Source organism: Myripristis murdjan, chromosome 24, assembly GCF_902150065.1.
Source record: "Myripristis murdjan chromosome 24, fMyrMur1.1, whole genome shotgun sequence".
NCBI lineage: Eukaryota > Metazoa > Chordata > Actinopteri > Holocentriformes > Holocentridae > Myripristis > Myripristis murdjan.
The window spans coordinates 17,048,506-17,066,633 of record NC_044003.1 but is presented as its reverse complement, the minus strand read 5'-3'; the positions used below and the strand labels follow the sequence as shown (position 1 = coordinate 17,066,633).

At 40.1% G+C, this 18,128-nt stretch overlaps 2 protein-coding genes across 2 annotated transcripts; both read right to left on the bottom strand.

The window, feature by feature from the left end:
* Nucleotides 1-88: 88 nt before the first annotated feature.
* slc35a1 (solute carrier family 35 member A1) lies at nt 89-7,085 on the bottom strand. The gene is made up of 8 exons (XM_030046918.1): nt 6,873-7,085; nt 6,372-6,552; nt 4,246-4,405; nt 3,537-3,689; nt 3,311-3,377; nt 2,795-2,971; nt 2,572-2,706; nt 89-1,250 (listed from the first exon to the last, which is right to left on the bottom strand). Exons 1-8 carry the CDS (start codon nt 6,880-6,882, stop codon nt 1,117-1,119), a joined length of 1,017 nt encoding a protein of 338 aa, XP_029902778.1. The 5' UTR covers nt 6,883-7,085; the 3' UTR covers nt 89-1,116.
* A 6,838-nt stretch (nt 7,086-13,923) lies between these two features.
* Nucleotides 13,924-17,389, bottom strand: LOC115355979 (protein yippee-like 5). Its single transcript, XM_030046934.1, has 3 exons — nt 17,228-17,389; nt 16,496-16,662; nt 13,924-15,173 (listed from the first exon to the last, which is right to left on the bottom strand). Exons 2-3 carry the CDS (start codon nt 16,634-16,636, stop codon nt 14,952-14,954), a joined length of 363 nt encoding a protein of 120 aa, XP_029902794.1. The 5' UTR covers nt 16,637-16,662; nt 17,228-17,389; the 3' UTR covers nt 13,924-14,951.
* Between the last annotated feature and the right edge of the window lie 739 nt (nt 17,390-18,128).

Below are 18,128 nucleotides of genomic sequence, written 5' to 3'. Positions count from 1 at the left end.
CAGAAAATTGATTCGTCAGTATCACTGTTTCAGAATGTAGCAGATTATTTCCTCTGGTATTGCAAAAAACTGCCGGCATCAAGGTAAATAAAGGGAAATGCTTTTTAATCTTATAATCTTATTCATTAAGTCATGTGCATTTATAGCACACACATAATATGTGTAACATGATTGGGGATAACATCTGTGTCTAAAAAGTGACACAAAATACTTGCTGACCTTTGTACATCATTAGGACTGAATATAGTGCTAAAATTGTGAATGTAGGTTTTCTCATTCTGCGTACTATGATTATCACAACTGTATGTAGAATTCAATTTTGTAGCGTTGAGAGCATTTACGTTCATTATAGCTTTTAATAATGCTTTCAAATGACTTTGAAAAAAAGACACTGAATCACAGACATGAAAAACAACACATTGATAATCACAGAATTGAAAGATTAGAGATATGCCACTATTAACATGCCACACAGTCTGCTGTCTTTCACAAGCTCCTGTGACCAGGCACATTCAATGTTATATGTTAATAACAACACACTCACTATGCACAGTTCAAAACAGGCTACAATGTCAAGCTGAAGACCTCCACTATTGAGTTGTTCAAGTGATAAGTTCTGCGTCTCCTACAGTAAATACACGGAGACGTCAACATCCGCAAGTCTTAGGGCTCCAGCACGGCTGAAGACACCTTAACTGGATTTCAATGATTGCTTACAATTATTTTCAGAGCTTATCAGCAGCTAGTTTATAGGTCCAGTTTTATCAAAAATAGCCAAATAAGTGCCCTTTGACATCATGAAAAATGATATGAATAAACAGTCATCAAAAAAATGTTTTCTTAGAATCTGCTGTATTTCCACATTGATGCCTTAAATCCAAAGTGGGTGCAGTTTGGCTGGGTTGTGGGTGTGTCGGGGAGCAGACTTTACACTAAAGTGGAACACAGGCTGTCTTCTGTGTGATGAACTGAATACAGAGCCAACCCCACTGACTGTTCATTTGGAAAGTAACAGGTGGCTCTCCCCTCTGCAGGCGCTCGTTTAGCACCCCAGAGAGCGGCCCAACACGGGTCTGGTCCTCAAGTGATAGCAGCTTCTCTTGTAAAGTCAGAGGCTCACACAGTGATCAGTTTCTGTCGGGATTCTTTGTCTCCGTCCTGCCTGGTCAGCTTTGATGTGTCTTGCTTTGGAAGTCCATACAGGTATATGGACACACACACCATCACGGCTCCAGAGGCAAAGGTAGCCGCTGCAGGAGAAGAGAAAAGCAGAATGAGAACGTTTCCACTGTTTCAACATAAAATGTTACTCAGGTCTTAAAGGTGCACTACGCCAAGTTGCGATGGATTGACAGAAGCAAGAATCCTTGAGGCTGACAAAAAAACTTGGAAGAAGCACATAATTTGATCCTTTGACATCATGAAAAATGATATGAATAAACAGTCATCAAAAAAATGTTTTCTTAGAATCTGCTGTATTTCTAGATTGATGCCTTAAATCCAAAGTGGGTGCAGTTTGGCTGAGTTGAGGGTGTGTCAGGGAGCAGACTTACACTAAAGTGGAACACAGGCTGTCTTCTGTGTGGTGAACTGAATACAGAGCCAACCCTCATTGAGTTTGCACAGTTCTTATGGTCTGACTCAGATTAGGTGCTTATCTCACATTTTTGTCAGCTGAGGTTAAAGGTTCCTCACTTTAATCGACCTTTGGCAAATTTGCATAGTGCACCTTTAAGTCAAAATAAAGCAACTTACAAATATTTAAAGATACAATAATGATAATGTCATCTCTCTGAAGTAAAGAGCAAGCAAGTTAAGCCATTTCTCCCATAAACTGTAGAACTCTTAATTAAGGCCCGAGCCCTCCAAGGGAGAAGGGCCCTATTGTTATTTTATTTTATTTTATTTATTTATTTATTTATTTATTTAAAGCTGCAGTATTTCCATAGATAAAATAATCTGGTCATATGTTGCAGAAGGTAATACACTGAGCAATGACATGTCAGTCATGGCTAAGTTTTTCCAGTCATTTTATCTGTTTACAAATAGTTAGTAGGAAAGATCATTTTGCATCATATTATGTACATGCACATTTTTTAATCTCACTTACACAGGAATAAAATGTCAAAATGATGATGATGTGATTTTTGCTGGGTTCTGTACCAAACATTTGTCAGAAACATCTGGAGAATACAATTTGTACGCCAGGGCATCTCTGCCAGGGCGATTTTGATACGCACTTGACCACACTGCAATTTTGATTAATTGCTCAGCCCTAACAACTGGGTAACTGCAAACAGTCCAATTTCTTAGAAGTCAGAGACGGGGGCTTTTTTAAAAGGGGATGATCAAATGGTGAAAATGCTTTTCCCAAAATCCTTTCAAGCTTCAAGGACAATTTCAAGTTCAAAGTTAAACACCTGTGCAGCTTTGGTCTGAAAACAAACCGCTCTTCCTGCACAAACTTTATGATCTGAAGCACGTGCAAAGATTTTTTGCACAACCTGTTTCTCAATCATCAGCATTCGTACAGTTGGTGCAGGTTATGAATGTTGTGACTGGCTAACATACTTATCTGCAGTCCAAAAAGGAAGACTGACGCCACAGTTGACAAAACGATTGCAGCAGCAGCAGAGAAGCCCTTCATGATGTTGTCTGTGTACTTCACCACCACCGATGTGTACAGACCGCCCACACTGAGAAGGACTGGCAGGGCAAAAACAGTGTCAACAAACATACAAAACAAGCTGGAAAACAAGTGGAAAAGGCATTTTGCAGGTTTAATTTTACTTACATACTACAAAGCACACCCATGGTGTGTAGCCGAAGAAGAAGCCTTTCTCTATGACATTGCTACCATCTGTCATGTACACACCAGCCAGCGTGACCACAATGCCAGACAGGTACATCTGGATGTTTCTGATCCAGAGGGATGTGTCCGAGCTCTTCAAGACCTTCTCAAAGTACACACCTTGACCAGAACCGAGACACACATGTCTTAGAGCTCATGAAAATAATTCATGTTTTGCAGGCCCACGTGATGATGTGATCCATAAGACAGCCCCATGAACACACAATACACTTACTTTTCCAAATAAAATCATCACTGACATGTAGGATACCAGTGTGTATCAATTTAACATTCATGACTACATTATTTATCAGCTGGCTACAAGGCAAACTAATATATAACATTAAATATTTGGATCCTACATGTACTGGCAGATATATTTTTTGTTGACTCTGTACTGAGCAAAGAGGTGAAACTGCTATCAATCATTTACAGAGAAGGTGTTGATTACATAATTACCTGCAAATCCAGAGCAGAGGACAGCAATAGCGATGGCCACAAACCCAAGGAAAGGGTTTTGCTCTATCTGAAAAGACAGTGTTTGACAACCAGATGGTAAATATTTGCAGTAGCTTAAGCAACTAAAGGAAATAAAAGCCTTGAGCTGGAGCCAAAACCACATAACTCTGTGCACAGGGTGCCCATTTTACTCCACCAGGATGCTTTTGACATCCATCCATCCTACCTGCACTTTTGTGGTCTCTGCAGGCTTCCACTGCACTAGTGTGACGCCGCCGCAGAGCATGAACACAGAGAACCACTGCAGCCGGCTCAGAGAGCGGTTCAGCATGAGGACTGTGCACAGAGCTGTGCAGGGGATCTTCAGCTGGTAAGTCACCTGTGCAGAGAAGTCCACAGTCAAGTCTCAAATTGTGTACATTAGCACTTCTTTAACCTATTCATCCCTGGAAAAATACATGCACTGTTTTTCCAACAATACTGTACTACGTAGTGTTGGTAACTGATCAGCTCCAAGAAACAAGAAACACCCAAAATACAAAGGCAATTGATTCATCCAGATAGTGATTTGTGATTTGGAAAAGTATCTCTCTTCCTGCCGGTACAACAGAACTGGGTGGGTATTCGTTTGTGGAGCTCAAATTGTCAAATTTTCAAAAACTCAACAACACCATCTCTTTCCAAAACAGTGACACAGATAACAGGCATAATGAGTTGGACTTCTTGGGATCAGTAAATCAAACTGAACTGATCTGAGCTGAATAATCCATAGCCTTCAGGAGCAACAAGTTTGGCAGGAGCAAAGCTTTCTGCAGACTTGACCCCCAAATGTGATATCAATCAAAATAAACACTTGCCCCTTTTATTACCCATGTATTACATTGGGATGATTCCTAATCATTTCAAAGACATAAACAGCAGGACGAGGGTCATACCTGATACACAGCTGCATCAAGGTTGCTCAGGGCAAGAAAGGCCATGTTATTCTGAATAGCGTACACGATGGAGGGAACACTCAGCTTCAGCAGCTCTTTAGGGCTCCGAAAAATATGTTCCACTATTGTGTTCTTCATCCTCGTGGGGCTTCCTGTTTCTCTGCAAGAAGAAATAGAAAGAGACACGAAAGATGTGCAAATGAGTTATTGCTGTTAATTCACTGTTGATGAATTTCTGGTTTAAGATATTTATTAATTTTTTATTTTATTTTCAGGTGCGAACAGCAGCCTTATAGCTTGCTCAGTCGTCGGTCCACAGAATTTCCCCATCCTTTCACGGCCACAGTTTTGGCCCTGGGAGCCTGAAATTTGGCATGGAGGTAAAGTGTGTGCGTGGGTGTGAAGATGTGTGTTTGTGTTCATGCCAACTGGCAAAAAGGGGGTGTGGCAGTGGGACTCGCAGTGGGCCTATAACAAAAAGGGGCATAACTTCTGAACAGATGCATGTAACATGCGTTGTGAATAGTTGTATTCTTTAAACTAGACTTTATCTTTCCGACACACATTTTATTTTATTTTCCCTTTTATCCTTGTTCTTCTGTGGCTTTATGTAAAGCACCATGAATTGCCATTTATATGAAATGTATTATACAAATAAATTTGCCTTACCTTGCCTAGAGCGACTACAACTTTCCTGTGAGGCTGAAATCTGTCATGTAGATCAAGTGTTTGTGAGGTTGGGTGTGCGTGTATGTGTGTGTGTGTGTGTGTGTGTGTGTGTGTGTGTGTGTGTGTGTGTGTGTGTGTGTGTGTGTGTGTGTGTGTGTGCGTGTCTGCATGCATGAATGGATGGATGCATGTATGTACCTGGTCACTGCTATTGCAAATTCACGCTTATCTCACTCCTCATCTTATTTGTCTTGTTTTACATGGGTGTATGCAATGTATGAACATGAACTACTTATGTTTCTTAACTGCTAAGCACATTGGTGAATGTCTGCTGTTTGTAAATGTATTTCATTTTACTAAATCACTGATTTATCTGGTAAAATGGGAGTAACATCTAATTGCAGACACTTAGTACAAGCAAGCCAGGCCCTGATTACCCTGCTACATGTGAACACGTGATTGGTGAGATAATCATATACGACTGGAGGGAGGGCTTTAAGAGCTTGCACACTTGTATTAAGTAAACAACATTTCAGGTTGCTGGGACCTTCGTCATGTCATGTCACACTGAATAGTTTGAGTTGGTGTGTCTATATGTCTTCTCCCACTGTAACTACCAGGATGTGGCTGTATTACACGGTAAGCAAACAATTAAAAACCTACACATTTTCAATATTACACTTGGAATGCACTCAAACCCATCGGTGCATGTCATAAAACTAGAGCAGAATGCAGAATAGTGACGGTGATCAGTGCTCTCTCTGTAAACTCCGCCACATTTCTAATCATCACACTTATACAAATATTCTCCTTCAGTGTGGTTCTTGAGTGTGTCAAGTGTGGAAAAGGAAAATCCCTCATCTAGCCCAACTGGTGGCTTTTATACCACAAAACCTCAACTTGAACTTGAACTTTCAGGATGATTTGCATAACCTAGTTGATGGAAACCCGCAGTGCTTCCCATTTTCTTTTATAGCAGCTTTGAAAATGTGCTTAAAATATGTGAAACATTTTGGTTGGAAACCCAGCTTTTATGACTCTTGCCCTCTGAGACTTGTCTTGTGACACAGATTCGTGGTTTTGACAAAGTGCGATTCTGCGCTGCTTTAGTCCCGTCATCTACAATCCACAGGACTGGTTACTTCACACAAGCTCTTATTCCCTTCAAATCCTACGTTGTGAAGTTAACAACAAAATTAGATAACAACAGCACACTCACAGGCTTGACAAATGAATAGATTACTATGGAATGATCTCTACAGTTTTCTACATTAAACAGATATTCCAATTTGCAGTGTTTGCTTTGACAAATGTGGTTTCATGATCACAGTGAAGGGATAAATACAAAAGGCAGCTCTTTAGAAAAATGAATTCATGGCAATTTCTGTCACTTCATTTTAAACACCACCATTACCCTCCAGTCAGCATCATAACATAACAGGGTGGGAGAGACTTACTTGGACAGCATGACCACACTCAGGGCCAGTTTAATGACCTCTGTGATGAACACCGCCGTGGTGGAGAAGTACATGTCTGCCGAGGCGATGGTCCTGGTGTAGCGCAGGGCCACCGTGTACGCTGCCGCCACCAGGGTCATGATGGACAGGCAGTACAGTTTGAAGACGACACTGACGGGCTCTGTGAGGACACACGGCAGCGGTAACGCCACGATGCCAGCAAAAAAAAAAAAAAAAAAAAAATCACAGCAGCAAAGAAAACACTAAAGTCACACCTGCGGCTTAGTGGCAGCAAACAGTCCACGTCCGGCAACATTTTGAATCACTTACACCATCATTTTTAAGTATTATTAACATTACTACCCATTATTATCACTATTGTTATCATTATTATTGTTTTACATCGTGGCTAGTTTCCTCTAGATAACGGTAGGGACCGTTAAATGTTAGCCAGTCATGCTAGCTGCCGTTTCGCTGCCTCGCTGCCGCTTTAACACTCACCGTTCGCCATTGTGATCCTCTGTCCGTGTCAGTGAAGAAGAGAAGGCCTTTCTCTGGCTACATGCTTGTCTTAAATCACACTGCGACACCTCGTTTAATTTCGGAGACAGGAATGTTGCTCAACCTGTAAGTTTAAAAGCCATGGGTCCGCTTTTCTGACTTGGGCTTGTTCTTCTTCTTCTTCTTCTTCGTCTTCTTCTTCTCCTTCTGGAAAACCAGCCGCGGCTCCGTGCTCTGCTGCCCCCACTGGTGGAGTAACGTCATTAGCCGTGTTTCCAACATACGGGACAGTACTCATGATGTGTAACCTGATGATGTATTCATTTTATTAAATAGATATTATTATTTTTAGGTGGAGGGCCAAATCTAAGACACCATTATATAAGTGAAATGTTGATTAAGAAGTTTTTATGGTGTAAAGATTCATATTGACTGTAAAAAATAAAATAAAAATAAATAAAATTGGCAGGAGGGATCTTGATCTTGGCCCCACAGTAGGTGGAGTTAATGAAAGGTATAAAAGCAGGTGTAATTCAGGTGTTGAATCAGCTGTTCCATGGCCCAGCTCGGTTTATTGTAATCTGACCAAGCTGATATAATAAACCACATACTGTATAGGCTACATACTCAGAAGTTTGAGTTCACTCCGAATTATTACTGTATATAAACTATATATAAATTAGGGCTGGGCAAGTTAACGCGTTATTATCACGTTAATTCATTAGACTATTGACGCCGATATTTACTTTATCGCGCATTAACGCATGTTGCTCACATGCTTTTATTTTGTAAAAGTCTGTTGCACTCACATTACCTAAAGCCCAAATGCGCCCAAGCACGTTTGCCCCCGGTGTGCGCGTCATCACGTTGAAACAGACACAGGCATGGCCCGACGACATTATAAATCAGTGTAGTTCAAATACATTCATCATGTCTTCCTTTTAACTAAAAAACGTTTTTGGTCCTTTTAATCAGACATGGGATGTTTATTTACCTTGACAGTTTCGGAGGTAACTTCCTCCTCCTTCAGAAAGGTCCAACTGACAGCCGGAGCGGCACCTGGCAGATCCAGCAGAATAGACCTGACCGGGTTGCCCCACACCGCGCGGTGCCGCGGCCGGTGCTGGCCGGTACTGACGCAGTGCCGGCCAGCACCAGGTCTGCCGGATCCCCGCGCACACAGACTGCTGTACTTTCATTATAAACAGACTTTTGTTTATACGCGGTTGCAGCAGCACAACGGACAGCGACACAGACAACATGGTTGATTATTGATTGCGCAACAATCGCTTGTGAAAGGTTGTTTTCTCTTGCTGGTCACATTGTGCAAAATAAAAAAGAGAGCTTCTTTATCTTATGAAAATGTAAATAATCGTGTGTGCCTTAGCAACTGGCTTAGTGCAGAGGAATAGAAAAAAAAAAAAAAAACAGAAGTCCAGTAAAACATGCGCTTTACATTCTAGTCCCCTGTAAAGGAAGTTTCAGTAGTGAACTTTTTTGTGCTTCACACTTTGGTATTGAACATAGACTGGTAATGCTGCTCCCTGTTAAAAGTTTCTGCTGTTACCTCAGAAATTGCGTGTTTGTCCTGATTGTGGCTCAGGATTTTGTTGGTAGATTTTTTTTTTTTTTTCATAAAGAGAATGTCCTGGCAGTGGCAATAAGCTTTAATTTATTATTATTACTATTATTATTTATTTTATTTATCATTATTATTATTATTATTATTATGATGATGATGATGATGACATTTTTTAAGTTGAGATTTACACTAAATATGTGTTACTGATAAGTGGTGATGTTAAAAGTGTTTGCACAACAAATGTTATGGCACTTTCGTTTATATGGCAGCAGAACATTGAAATAAAAGTGCTCTTTACACTACTTATTGGATTTTGCGAATACAATGCGATTAATTGTGATTAATCAGGCAAATTATGCAATTAATTGCGATTAAAGATTTTAATTGTTGCCCAGCCCTAATATAAATAGTTATTGAAGAAATGAACGTGTGGCAGAAGAAAATCCCTCATCTGACCCAAGTGGTGGGTTTTATATCACAAAACCTGGACTTGGACTGTCAGGGTGATTTGCATAACCTAGTTGATGGAAAGCCGCATTACTTCCCGTTTTCTTTTATAGAATTTCCTAAGTGTGCTTAAAATATGTGAAACATTTTGGTTGGAAACTCAGCTTTTGTTACTCTTGCCCTCTGAGACTTATGTCCCACGATATAGGTTTGTGGTTTTGAGAAAGTGTACTACTTCCCCAGCTCTCTCTATTTTAGACACCCCATCTTAACGCAGTGTTCTGAGTTTTTTTTTTCTTCTATTTCCACTTTGCATAATTCCATAAATAAAACTCTCATTTTTTGTAAATCTTTATTTCAAGTCATGAACAAAGAAAATAACATCGCTTACGAATAGACGAAGCATTAAGACAATAAACATAAAGTAGTGTAAAAAGGGACAAATGTAGCAAAAACAAAACAAACCTAATAACAAATTGGGGGAAAAGATTAGTAATAAAAACAAAAGTGAGTGAGTGTATGACAATAAACTCACTTAAAGACTTTGAAAGCATTGCATACATTCAGAAAAAAACCTAACCACGACACAGAGCGGGTATTGTCTGACAAAATGTTTTTTCTCGAAGTCACGACCGGATTAACTTAGCCTATATTCACCCTTTATTCTATGGCCTTTCCCTCAGCCTGACTTCAACCTAAAGGGGAAATTGTACAAACATATGACTTAGCCAGCCTGGAGAAAAAAAATCCACCCATGGTTTTGTACAACTGCGTGTTAGAGCCGCTGTAGGGAGAAAAAAAATGAGAGCCAGGGGAGGGGGGTAATATTCCGAGGGGGGGGAAAAATCAGAATTTCCGAGATTAAAGTCGTAGATTTACGAGGAAAATCTCCCAAATTAACCCTTTTAAATTCTGAGATTACAAAGTCACAAATTTACGAGAAATAAAGCCGGGAAATCCTTTTTCTTATAGGCTATATAAAATCAGGTTAAGTAACAAGAAAGTTCAGCGCAGAATCACAGTAGCTAGTTATCATCAGCTCCCGCACTTTGAAGAAACATTGTGTGACTTGGGTCTGTTTAAAGGAGAACAATATTGTGATTCTGGTCTAAAATCAGGAGGATTTCCTTGTTATTAAATCCCATAGCAATGTAGACTTTCCTGAAGCCACCAAGTGCATGCAAGCAGCAGCCTCTGCCCTGTGTGGTTAATCCAATACAAAGAAAAGCCATGTGATTCCTTGGCCAAAAAGTAAAAGAAAAACTATTTTTCTCCAAGATTTACGACTTAAATCTCGGAAATGCTGAGTTTTTTTTCGCGGACTATCTCCTCACTCTCCCAGCTCCATATCCCCCACCCCTATAATGGCTCTAATAGGCGGCGTACAGATTAGTTTGCACATTTAACTGAATATTTTCAGTAAACACATCTGAACATCTTCCGTAAAATGTGTCCAAATATATAGCCTATATAGTAGTCTATGATGTAGACGAATTTAACAATGTGAAAAAGTAGTTCTATCAGAGACGGAATGGGAGGTTGTTCCTTCACAGAGTATTTCAGTCAGCGTTTTTATTACAAATAAATACATAAATATAGACAGGCTCTAACTTAATTGGGTTGAAAGTATTTTTCTTCTAATAATAACAGTTGTAGCCGCTGCGCTTAAACTTAAAGCCAAAGTGAATCAAGAGAGTCCAGCTTCTGCTTGTTGCTCTTGATGGTATATTTATTTCTCACCGTTAATGATCTTCAATGTGTTACATGCAAAGTCCATAATCGCTGATCATAAGTCTCCAATAAAACCAAAAACTTGACTTCTCCAACAACACAGCGCTCATCTTACTGCACGTGCTCCTCCGTCCAGCAACACCTGTCACTCAAAGTTCCTACCTTTATTGTGAAACACCCAAAGCACAAAAGGGACTCCTGCTGGACCAAATTGGTGCCTACACATACACTTTACATGCAGAAATGACTCCTTAAAAAGTGACAGCCACGTTAGTAATGGTTGGCTTTTCTTGATACATTAAAATATTATGTATATGGCATTTCGGCTTATTTAATTTGTATAAAGTAGCAGAGATACATCACCACAGTCAGGGAGGCTCTGCCAGCAGCCAAGTTATTGCAGAGCATCGCCTCCTCAGTTTGACCTGAAGCTGCTGTCCCCTGTAGGCTCTTTGATTCACGGCTGTGCGCATCACTACTTCCAGTCCAACGTCTCTGTTTGACTCTCTTGTTGTTGTGATGTCCATCCGGGGAAAAAAGTGTTGCTTAATGAACTTATAAAACGAGCATCCCTAAGGCAAAAGAGAGAAGGCCACCATTTACTATTTCGTTCCCACGAGAAATAATGCGTCACCTTAATTTAATCAAATCATTCCAAGGTTTTGGTTCATTCATCAGATAAGTGTCCATACAGAGAGCCGGTACACCAGTAAAGGGTGTGCCGCCTTTCTCCCCGAGGAGTGTAGTGCAGCTCACCTGCGTCAAGCATCTCAGTCCAGCTCTGTGTTGAGGGTATTAAGTAGGGTATTAAGAGTATTACCAGCCTACTCCAGCTCTGAACCAGTGCCTGTTCATTGTTGACATTCAGATTTGCGTAAGTTAGGCCTGTTGATAAAAGGATTAATAACAGCAACACTCTTTTGTATATGTTTGTTTTATTTTTCAGTCATACTGTTACTTTACTGCTTCATTTCACGGTCAGCAGCACATACACCATCAAAAATCTGGAACCAGTACACTGTATGAAAGTAAACTTTAGCTTGACTTTTCAGCTGTATTTTGGGTTAGAAATTGATTGTAATTTCACCTCACATAAAGAATGAAACGTCAGGACTCACATCCACAGGAAATGACCGCACACACCGTGGAAAAGTTAGCACAATGGACTGGTTTACTTCAGTGATACATCTTTTGTTATTATTTTCACACAATAAATGACGATTGTTAGCCATGTGAGGAGTGTAAGGTCCTTTCCAACGGAACTGAATCCTAAAAAGTTTTAACTTATGTTTGGGCTTCATTTTGCATTAAGCATCACCTCCCACACTGGATGTACACGAATGTTCTTTAATTGCAATTTCACCTGATTGATTTGCTGTTGTCTGCAGACCCCTCACTACAGGGTGTTTATTGTGGGGTCAAACATGGATAATAAGGCAACATAAAAATCTGGTTGTCATGGTAGACATGTAGCGAGGTCTTTTGGCAGAAACAAACAGTAACATTCATGTAGTTGCCTACTCAAACACTTGTGGGTGGATCATATCTCTCCATACAAGTAAAGTGCTTGCGACCCACACACTGGGAAACCCAGGCCTGATTCTTCTATTATGAGTGTATTCAAATCAAACGAGTCCTCATCACATGGAACTGAAGTTGGGGACTTGCCGCTCTCTCTGCAAGTGACTAAAGGGATGTTTAATAATGCGTGGTATGTTTTGTGGACCCACATTATTACGCGCAGATGCAGGGAGCTACTAAGCACACCAACTTACTGGAAATTTACAACTAAACTATAAAAAGCAACCTTAACTTGGCATCAATTACTTCACCATAACACAGCCTACAGCCGTATGGCAGGCTATCAACAAGCAACTACGGCACGTTTAATCCGCGCTGTCCGTGGTGCTGAAACCACAACCGTTATGTTTCTGGCACTTTTTCAACAGTTTGTTATTTTTGTGTGTTTTGTGTGTCCACAATCTGTCATTGATCATTTATACTCAGTAATGAATATGATTCAAAATGCAGTGAAGTACAGTACTCAAGGAAAAATGTACTTAAGAAAAAGTATATTATATAGTATATTAACTTTAAAAAATATAAAAAGTACAAGTGCTACTTAGTTAGAGTAACATGAATAAATGTAATTAGCTACTTCCATCTCTCACTCGGTGTGTGCCAGTTGGCGTCTATGTGAATATGTTTGAATTAAACAATGATACAGTAAACACTGATAAAACAGTAAATCAGTTTTACCTATATACAAACCTGTCAATCTGTCATTTAGGATCCAGCATATTTAAACAGACCTGGACTGGCCGTGTGTGGTGTCTGTCTGCCCATTCTCCAACAGTAAACTTTTTTTCTTCGGTTACCAAAATTAAAAACAAACGTACTGCATCATAACATCCTCACGTTTGCTACATGCAATCATTTTATGGCCCTTTGGCACTTGATAGAGGATGCAGGAGCTACCAGGATGGAGCACATTAAGCTCAGCTCGCTGAATTTCTCATACATCTATCTGTGGGCCTGGACCTTTCCCACAGGTTTGGCATCCATTACACAACCACCAGCAGCTATCAAGGCTTGGCTGCTATCCAAATTTAAAGGGTTTAGAAATCCAATGCCAACCCCCTTCCTCACTACTTCCACACTTCAATGTTTGTGTTTGTGCACATGTAACATTTCTTTATGCTTCATTTTCAGATAAGCATTTCTGCGTGTCTATGTGAAAATTGTATATTTTTGTCTGTGTTTTACTGTTCCAGGCATTAATCATGATTTTTTTCATAAGTATCACAGGGACTGGAATCACCTGTAATATTTGACCTGGTACTGTCAAATGCTTAGCAGTGTTTAATTTGTTGAGCTCACAGTCAGTTTTCTCAGGGTGTTAGGATTTCAGGATCAGAGTTTACATCAGGCCATTAGAACAGCTTTAGAAATGGCTGAAAAGGGGAAACTAGTCACAGAGTATAAAATTTCATCTTATAATTAAAACTAGTATCTGGGAAATTTAACATACTATCATCCTGGTGATCTGCTTCAGAAGGCATTAGTGTCACACATCAGATCAGTCATTTATTAAAGTGCTGATATTAAGAACCGAATCAGCAAATGCACTGGATAAATGCTATTATAACACATAATATACATGGCGCAACGGTAGTAATGATAAAGAAGTGACAGAGATATGATGTTAAGACGTGGCAATGACTGAATATATGGTAGTATCTGACTGCTGACTCTCACACTGGTCCCACAAAAAAGCCCTCAGACCACATGTTCTTCAAGGACTAAATTTATTTTTTTTCCAATAAAAATCGAACAAACATGACCACAATTTGTTTCAAATTAGTTGCTATCAATAAAGCTTGGCATGAATGAAAAATAAATAGCATGAAAATACAGTCAACCAAAGGCAATAAGATCAATCAAAGCAGGTGGCTGGAAGAATCGGCCTGCAGCAAAAGACAAAAATTAGCTTCTGTTCAAACACTGTAAAAGGTAGTTTGGTCTATTTTGTCATCCATCTGTCACAGGGTTAAACCAAAATGGAGATGCTTGAATACTTTATAGGCCTATATTGCCATCTATCTTCTTTATAACAGCATCAATAATATGATATGATTCTTTAATATAAAGGAACATTTTAAAACTATCTTTAATGATTAATTATTACGTTCACTTTCAGTAAATGTTCTTTCTACAAAAAACTGGTGCAATTGTACAGAAAAATAACTTAGTACTTAAATAAAAGATCCTAGAATTGTATACTGTCACGCTGAACACTTGGTGCAATAGCTGAGATTTTCTGACTCACTAACTAAGAGTGAATAATGAGAACTATCCCAGTCTCCTGCCAAGATTGAGTATCCACCAAAACCAGTTGATGGTTAATCAATCCCTACATGAGGCTAAACCATCTGTCCATCTAACTAAACCTCTTGTCCCAGGGCAGGAGGGCATTCTCTCCCCCTGACAGCAGCCATAGGTCTGCAGCACCTGCACATTTTATTTTACCCACACCCCAGTCCAGTGGACATGCATCGTAAATGTGGGCAATTTGAGAGTAGAGGAGAGACAATGGAATGTTTCCTCTTAAGGGTAAATCCTCATGCATTGTCACCTTCTGTTGTAAATTTAGGGGAAAATGTGCATGACTCCTTCTCAGAACTACCCGCTTCTACCAATTTGTAGCCAGCGATTTTATTTTGCTGTAGTTACATCATATTCACGAATGGCAGGCGCTCAGTGCTAGTCCATGCGCTGTTGCTGGCACAAAGCTGTGGTATGTAAAGACAAACATGGATTCAGGAGCTGTCAGAGGGGATGTGCTCGAAGCCCTCACTCTCCCTCACTAGCGCCCTCTCTAGGATGACACGGCCCTCTTTGTAGCGCTGGCTGTCCTCTGTAGCAAACTCGTATATCCAGCCCAGTTTGCTGTTGCAATTCTTGCAGCTGACATCCCGTACCATGTGTCTGCCCGTCAGCATGACTCTGTCTTGCACTTCGCTGTGCTGTAGATTCACAACCTGGAGGAGACACACAGTCACATGCTCATCACTGTGTCATAGATAAAGTCTTTTTTTTCAGGTAAATTTCAACAAGTGCAATGCGCTTCAAAGACTACACAACATTAAAGAATGGATGTGTGTGTCTATACAGATTAGAATTAAAGGAAAACCAACAAAGTATCTTAGCAAGGTGTTGGGTCACAACAGATCACCACAACAACGTCAGTGTGATTGTACAAGTTTCATCCAAAAAGATAATCCTTCATTTGGCGTTTTGATGATGATAGTGGAGAGTGCTAACATGTCAGTCCAAAATCTCCCATAGATGTTCACTTGGTTTAAGGTGTGCTGACTGTGAAGGCCACAGAACATGATTTTCATCCTCCTCAAATCATTCAGTGAGCCCTTGTGCCCTGGAAGAGACCACTCCCATCAGGATAGATCTGTTTCATCATAGGATAGCCTAAATGTGATCACTCAAAATAACTCTGTATTGATTTGCTTTCCTTTAAGGGACATGGGAAACCAGACCATGCCAGATAAATGCCCCCCACAGCACAACAGAGCCAGCAGACCCTCTCACTGTAGGGCTAAAGCATTCAGACCTGTATTGTTCTCCACACACACACTCTCACCCACATGTCCAGAATATGGTGAAGGACGACTCATCTGACATCACTTTTTTTCACATCTCTGTAGACCAGTGCCTATGTTTTCTACATCACTGAACTCTCTAATGTGCTTTACTCTTTGTAATGAGGGGTTTATGCACTGCAGCCCTGCTATAGCCTGCCTCCTGGTGTATACCATTTTTTGGAAGAATGGTGCTCCACCCCTCCAGTAGAGTTTCCCAGACTTGTACAATCTATGCCAAGGAGCACTGAAGTTGATCTGGTGACTGGTCATGGTGGCCCAATATCCTACTAAGACAATTTGTTACCTGTCTGTGTCTCATACTGGTAAGCAATTTTGATGTGCTGCATGATTATATTGTGAAAATTTGTGCTTGTCTAGTTAAACGCAGAACGTGGCCACCGCCGGCACATCACCAATCCAGGCTACCCATTGTTTGCAACAGTGGGGCAGCAAGTAAAGAGTCCTATCACATTTTGATAACGAGGTACTGATCATCCATAGGTAGCTCAATTTGTTTACATCAGAAATAGTGGGTGTCATTGTTTGGAGACACAAGACTACAGTGGAAATGGGTCTATGACACTTTCATTCATTTCTCAGTGTGGTTTTAATGTGTCTTCACCGCAACCATGGCCCAATGAACTAAACTAAAAAAACCTATCTTTGTAAACATGACACCAATAAGGGAGGTGATTATGGGAGACCTTGTTGAACAGGAAGGCTCGTCCTGTGGCCCCGGTGAAGCGGGTGGAGATGAGCTCAGCGCGGTTGGTCAGGATGGTGTCACAGTTGGCACAGGAGAAGAGGCGGCTCCCACCAATGTGATCCAAGAAGATACGGCCCATGTTGAGTTGCAGCAGTTTAGAGCAACCTTGTGGCAAAGACAGAAGCCCCTGTTAGACTCTATGAAACACACACAGTGCCGGCAGAAACAACCCAACAATATGCTGCTGATAAATACTTTTCTATGATTTTCTATGACACCCAGTTTAGAAAGGTCCAGATGGAAAAAAAAAAAAAAAAAAAAAAAAAAGGAGAACATGGAAACTATGAACACAACTCATTCTTAAAGACATGCATTATCGGTTTACCACTATGTATAAATAGTAGCATATGTAGCTTTTGGCAAAAATTAGTTACCAGAAAAAAAAAATAAAAAAATAAATTCCAACAAGGTAGCACTGTTTTGATTTCTAAACCAGAGGGTCCATTATGTCAAGAGGAGCTCAGTAGAAACAGCTGACAGGGGCGGGATGGTAAAGTCACAGCAACCCTTTGATTTTTTGACAGTGAGGCAAAAGACAGAAGTACAATAAAAATTTAACCTTGGCTTAAATCACATAAATCAACACCGTAAATCGGCTAGCCTACATTCTGCGGAGCAAATCTCTGCTCACCACGGTTAGGAGCAGGCTAACGCCGAGCAAATTTCTTACCTCTCCGATAATGTCGTCGCAGTTCAAAATATTCCTATTAAGATGATTTTCGTGTGTCTTTATTCGCCAGGTTCGTGGGTTTTCTCTTGCTGTTGTTGTCTCGGCGGAGAGGAGCAGTCTGACGCAAGACAAGCTAACCACAACTTCCGCTTACCAACTTTCAAAATAAAACCTGGACAGGCGAACAATGTCTTGCAGCGTTTTTAGAAGAAGCACCAAGGTTTTTAGGTCATAGATAATATGATTTTTTTTTCGAATGCCCACGCCCCAACAAACAGACAAACAAACAAACAAATAAAATAAACCCCTTCTCACATCCAATATATACTGCAGTTCCTCGTTTTAAATGTGCTGGTATTCTTCAAATTTAATTATTAAGTCGTTTTTATTCTATATACACTAACATGATGGAGGTGTGTATTTTGTGTCTGTGGTTTCAATCCTATGCACCATCCGTGGAGCCAAGACAGAGAGCATGATGGATATATTAAATATCTCTAAATGTTAGATCTGCATGTTATGCAAATGTAACCACCTATACTAATACCGCAGGCAGCAAGGTTATTTTAGTTAACTAAGACTAAACTAAAAACTACTAAGTGTGAAAAACATTTGAGTTAAGTGAAATAAAAATAAAAACGTCACTGTAGAATAAAACGAAAACTAACAGAAACGATATTGTGTTCTTACAAAACTAACTAAAATAAAATGAAAATATGCAGAAAATGTCTTTAGTTGTAGTCTTTGTCCGTTTGGTCAAATGTGTGAGCACAACCAGCACGAGGAAGCGTTGGTGCTGATGTTTATTGAGACTGGGATGTTGACATGACTGGGAGTCAACTGCCTACACAAAGTGTTGGGTTTGTACTCTAACACCTATTCTGAACTTCTTAAATCTTGC

What these genes read in the sequence shown, in the direction of transcription:
- slc35a1 (XM_030046918.1), bottom strand. An exon ending in CCTCTGCTCTGGATTTGCAG is followed by an intron (nt 2,972 to 3,310) that starts GTAATTATGTAA and finishes GTTCTGGTCAAG; the next exon opens with GTGTGTACTTTGAGAAGGTC. An exon ending in CCTTTTTGGACTGCAGATAA is followed by an intron (nt 1,251 to 2,571) that starts GTATGTTAGCCA and finishes CTTCTCCTGCAG; the next exon opens with CGGCTACCTTTGCCTCTGGA.
- LOC115355979 (XM_030046934.1), bottom strand. Translation starts at nt 16,636, where the DNA reads ATGGGCCGTATCTTCTTGGATCACATTGGTGGGAGCCGCCTCTTCTCC. An exon ending in GAGCCTTCCTGTTCAACAAG is followed by an intron (nt 15,174 to 16,495) that starts GTCTCCCATAAT and finishes TGTCTCCTCCAG; the next exon opens with GTTGTGAATCTACAGCACAG.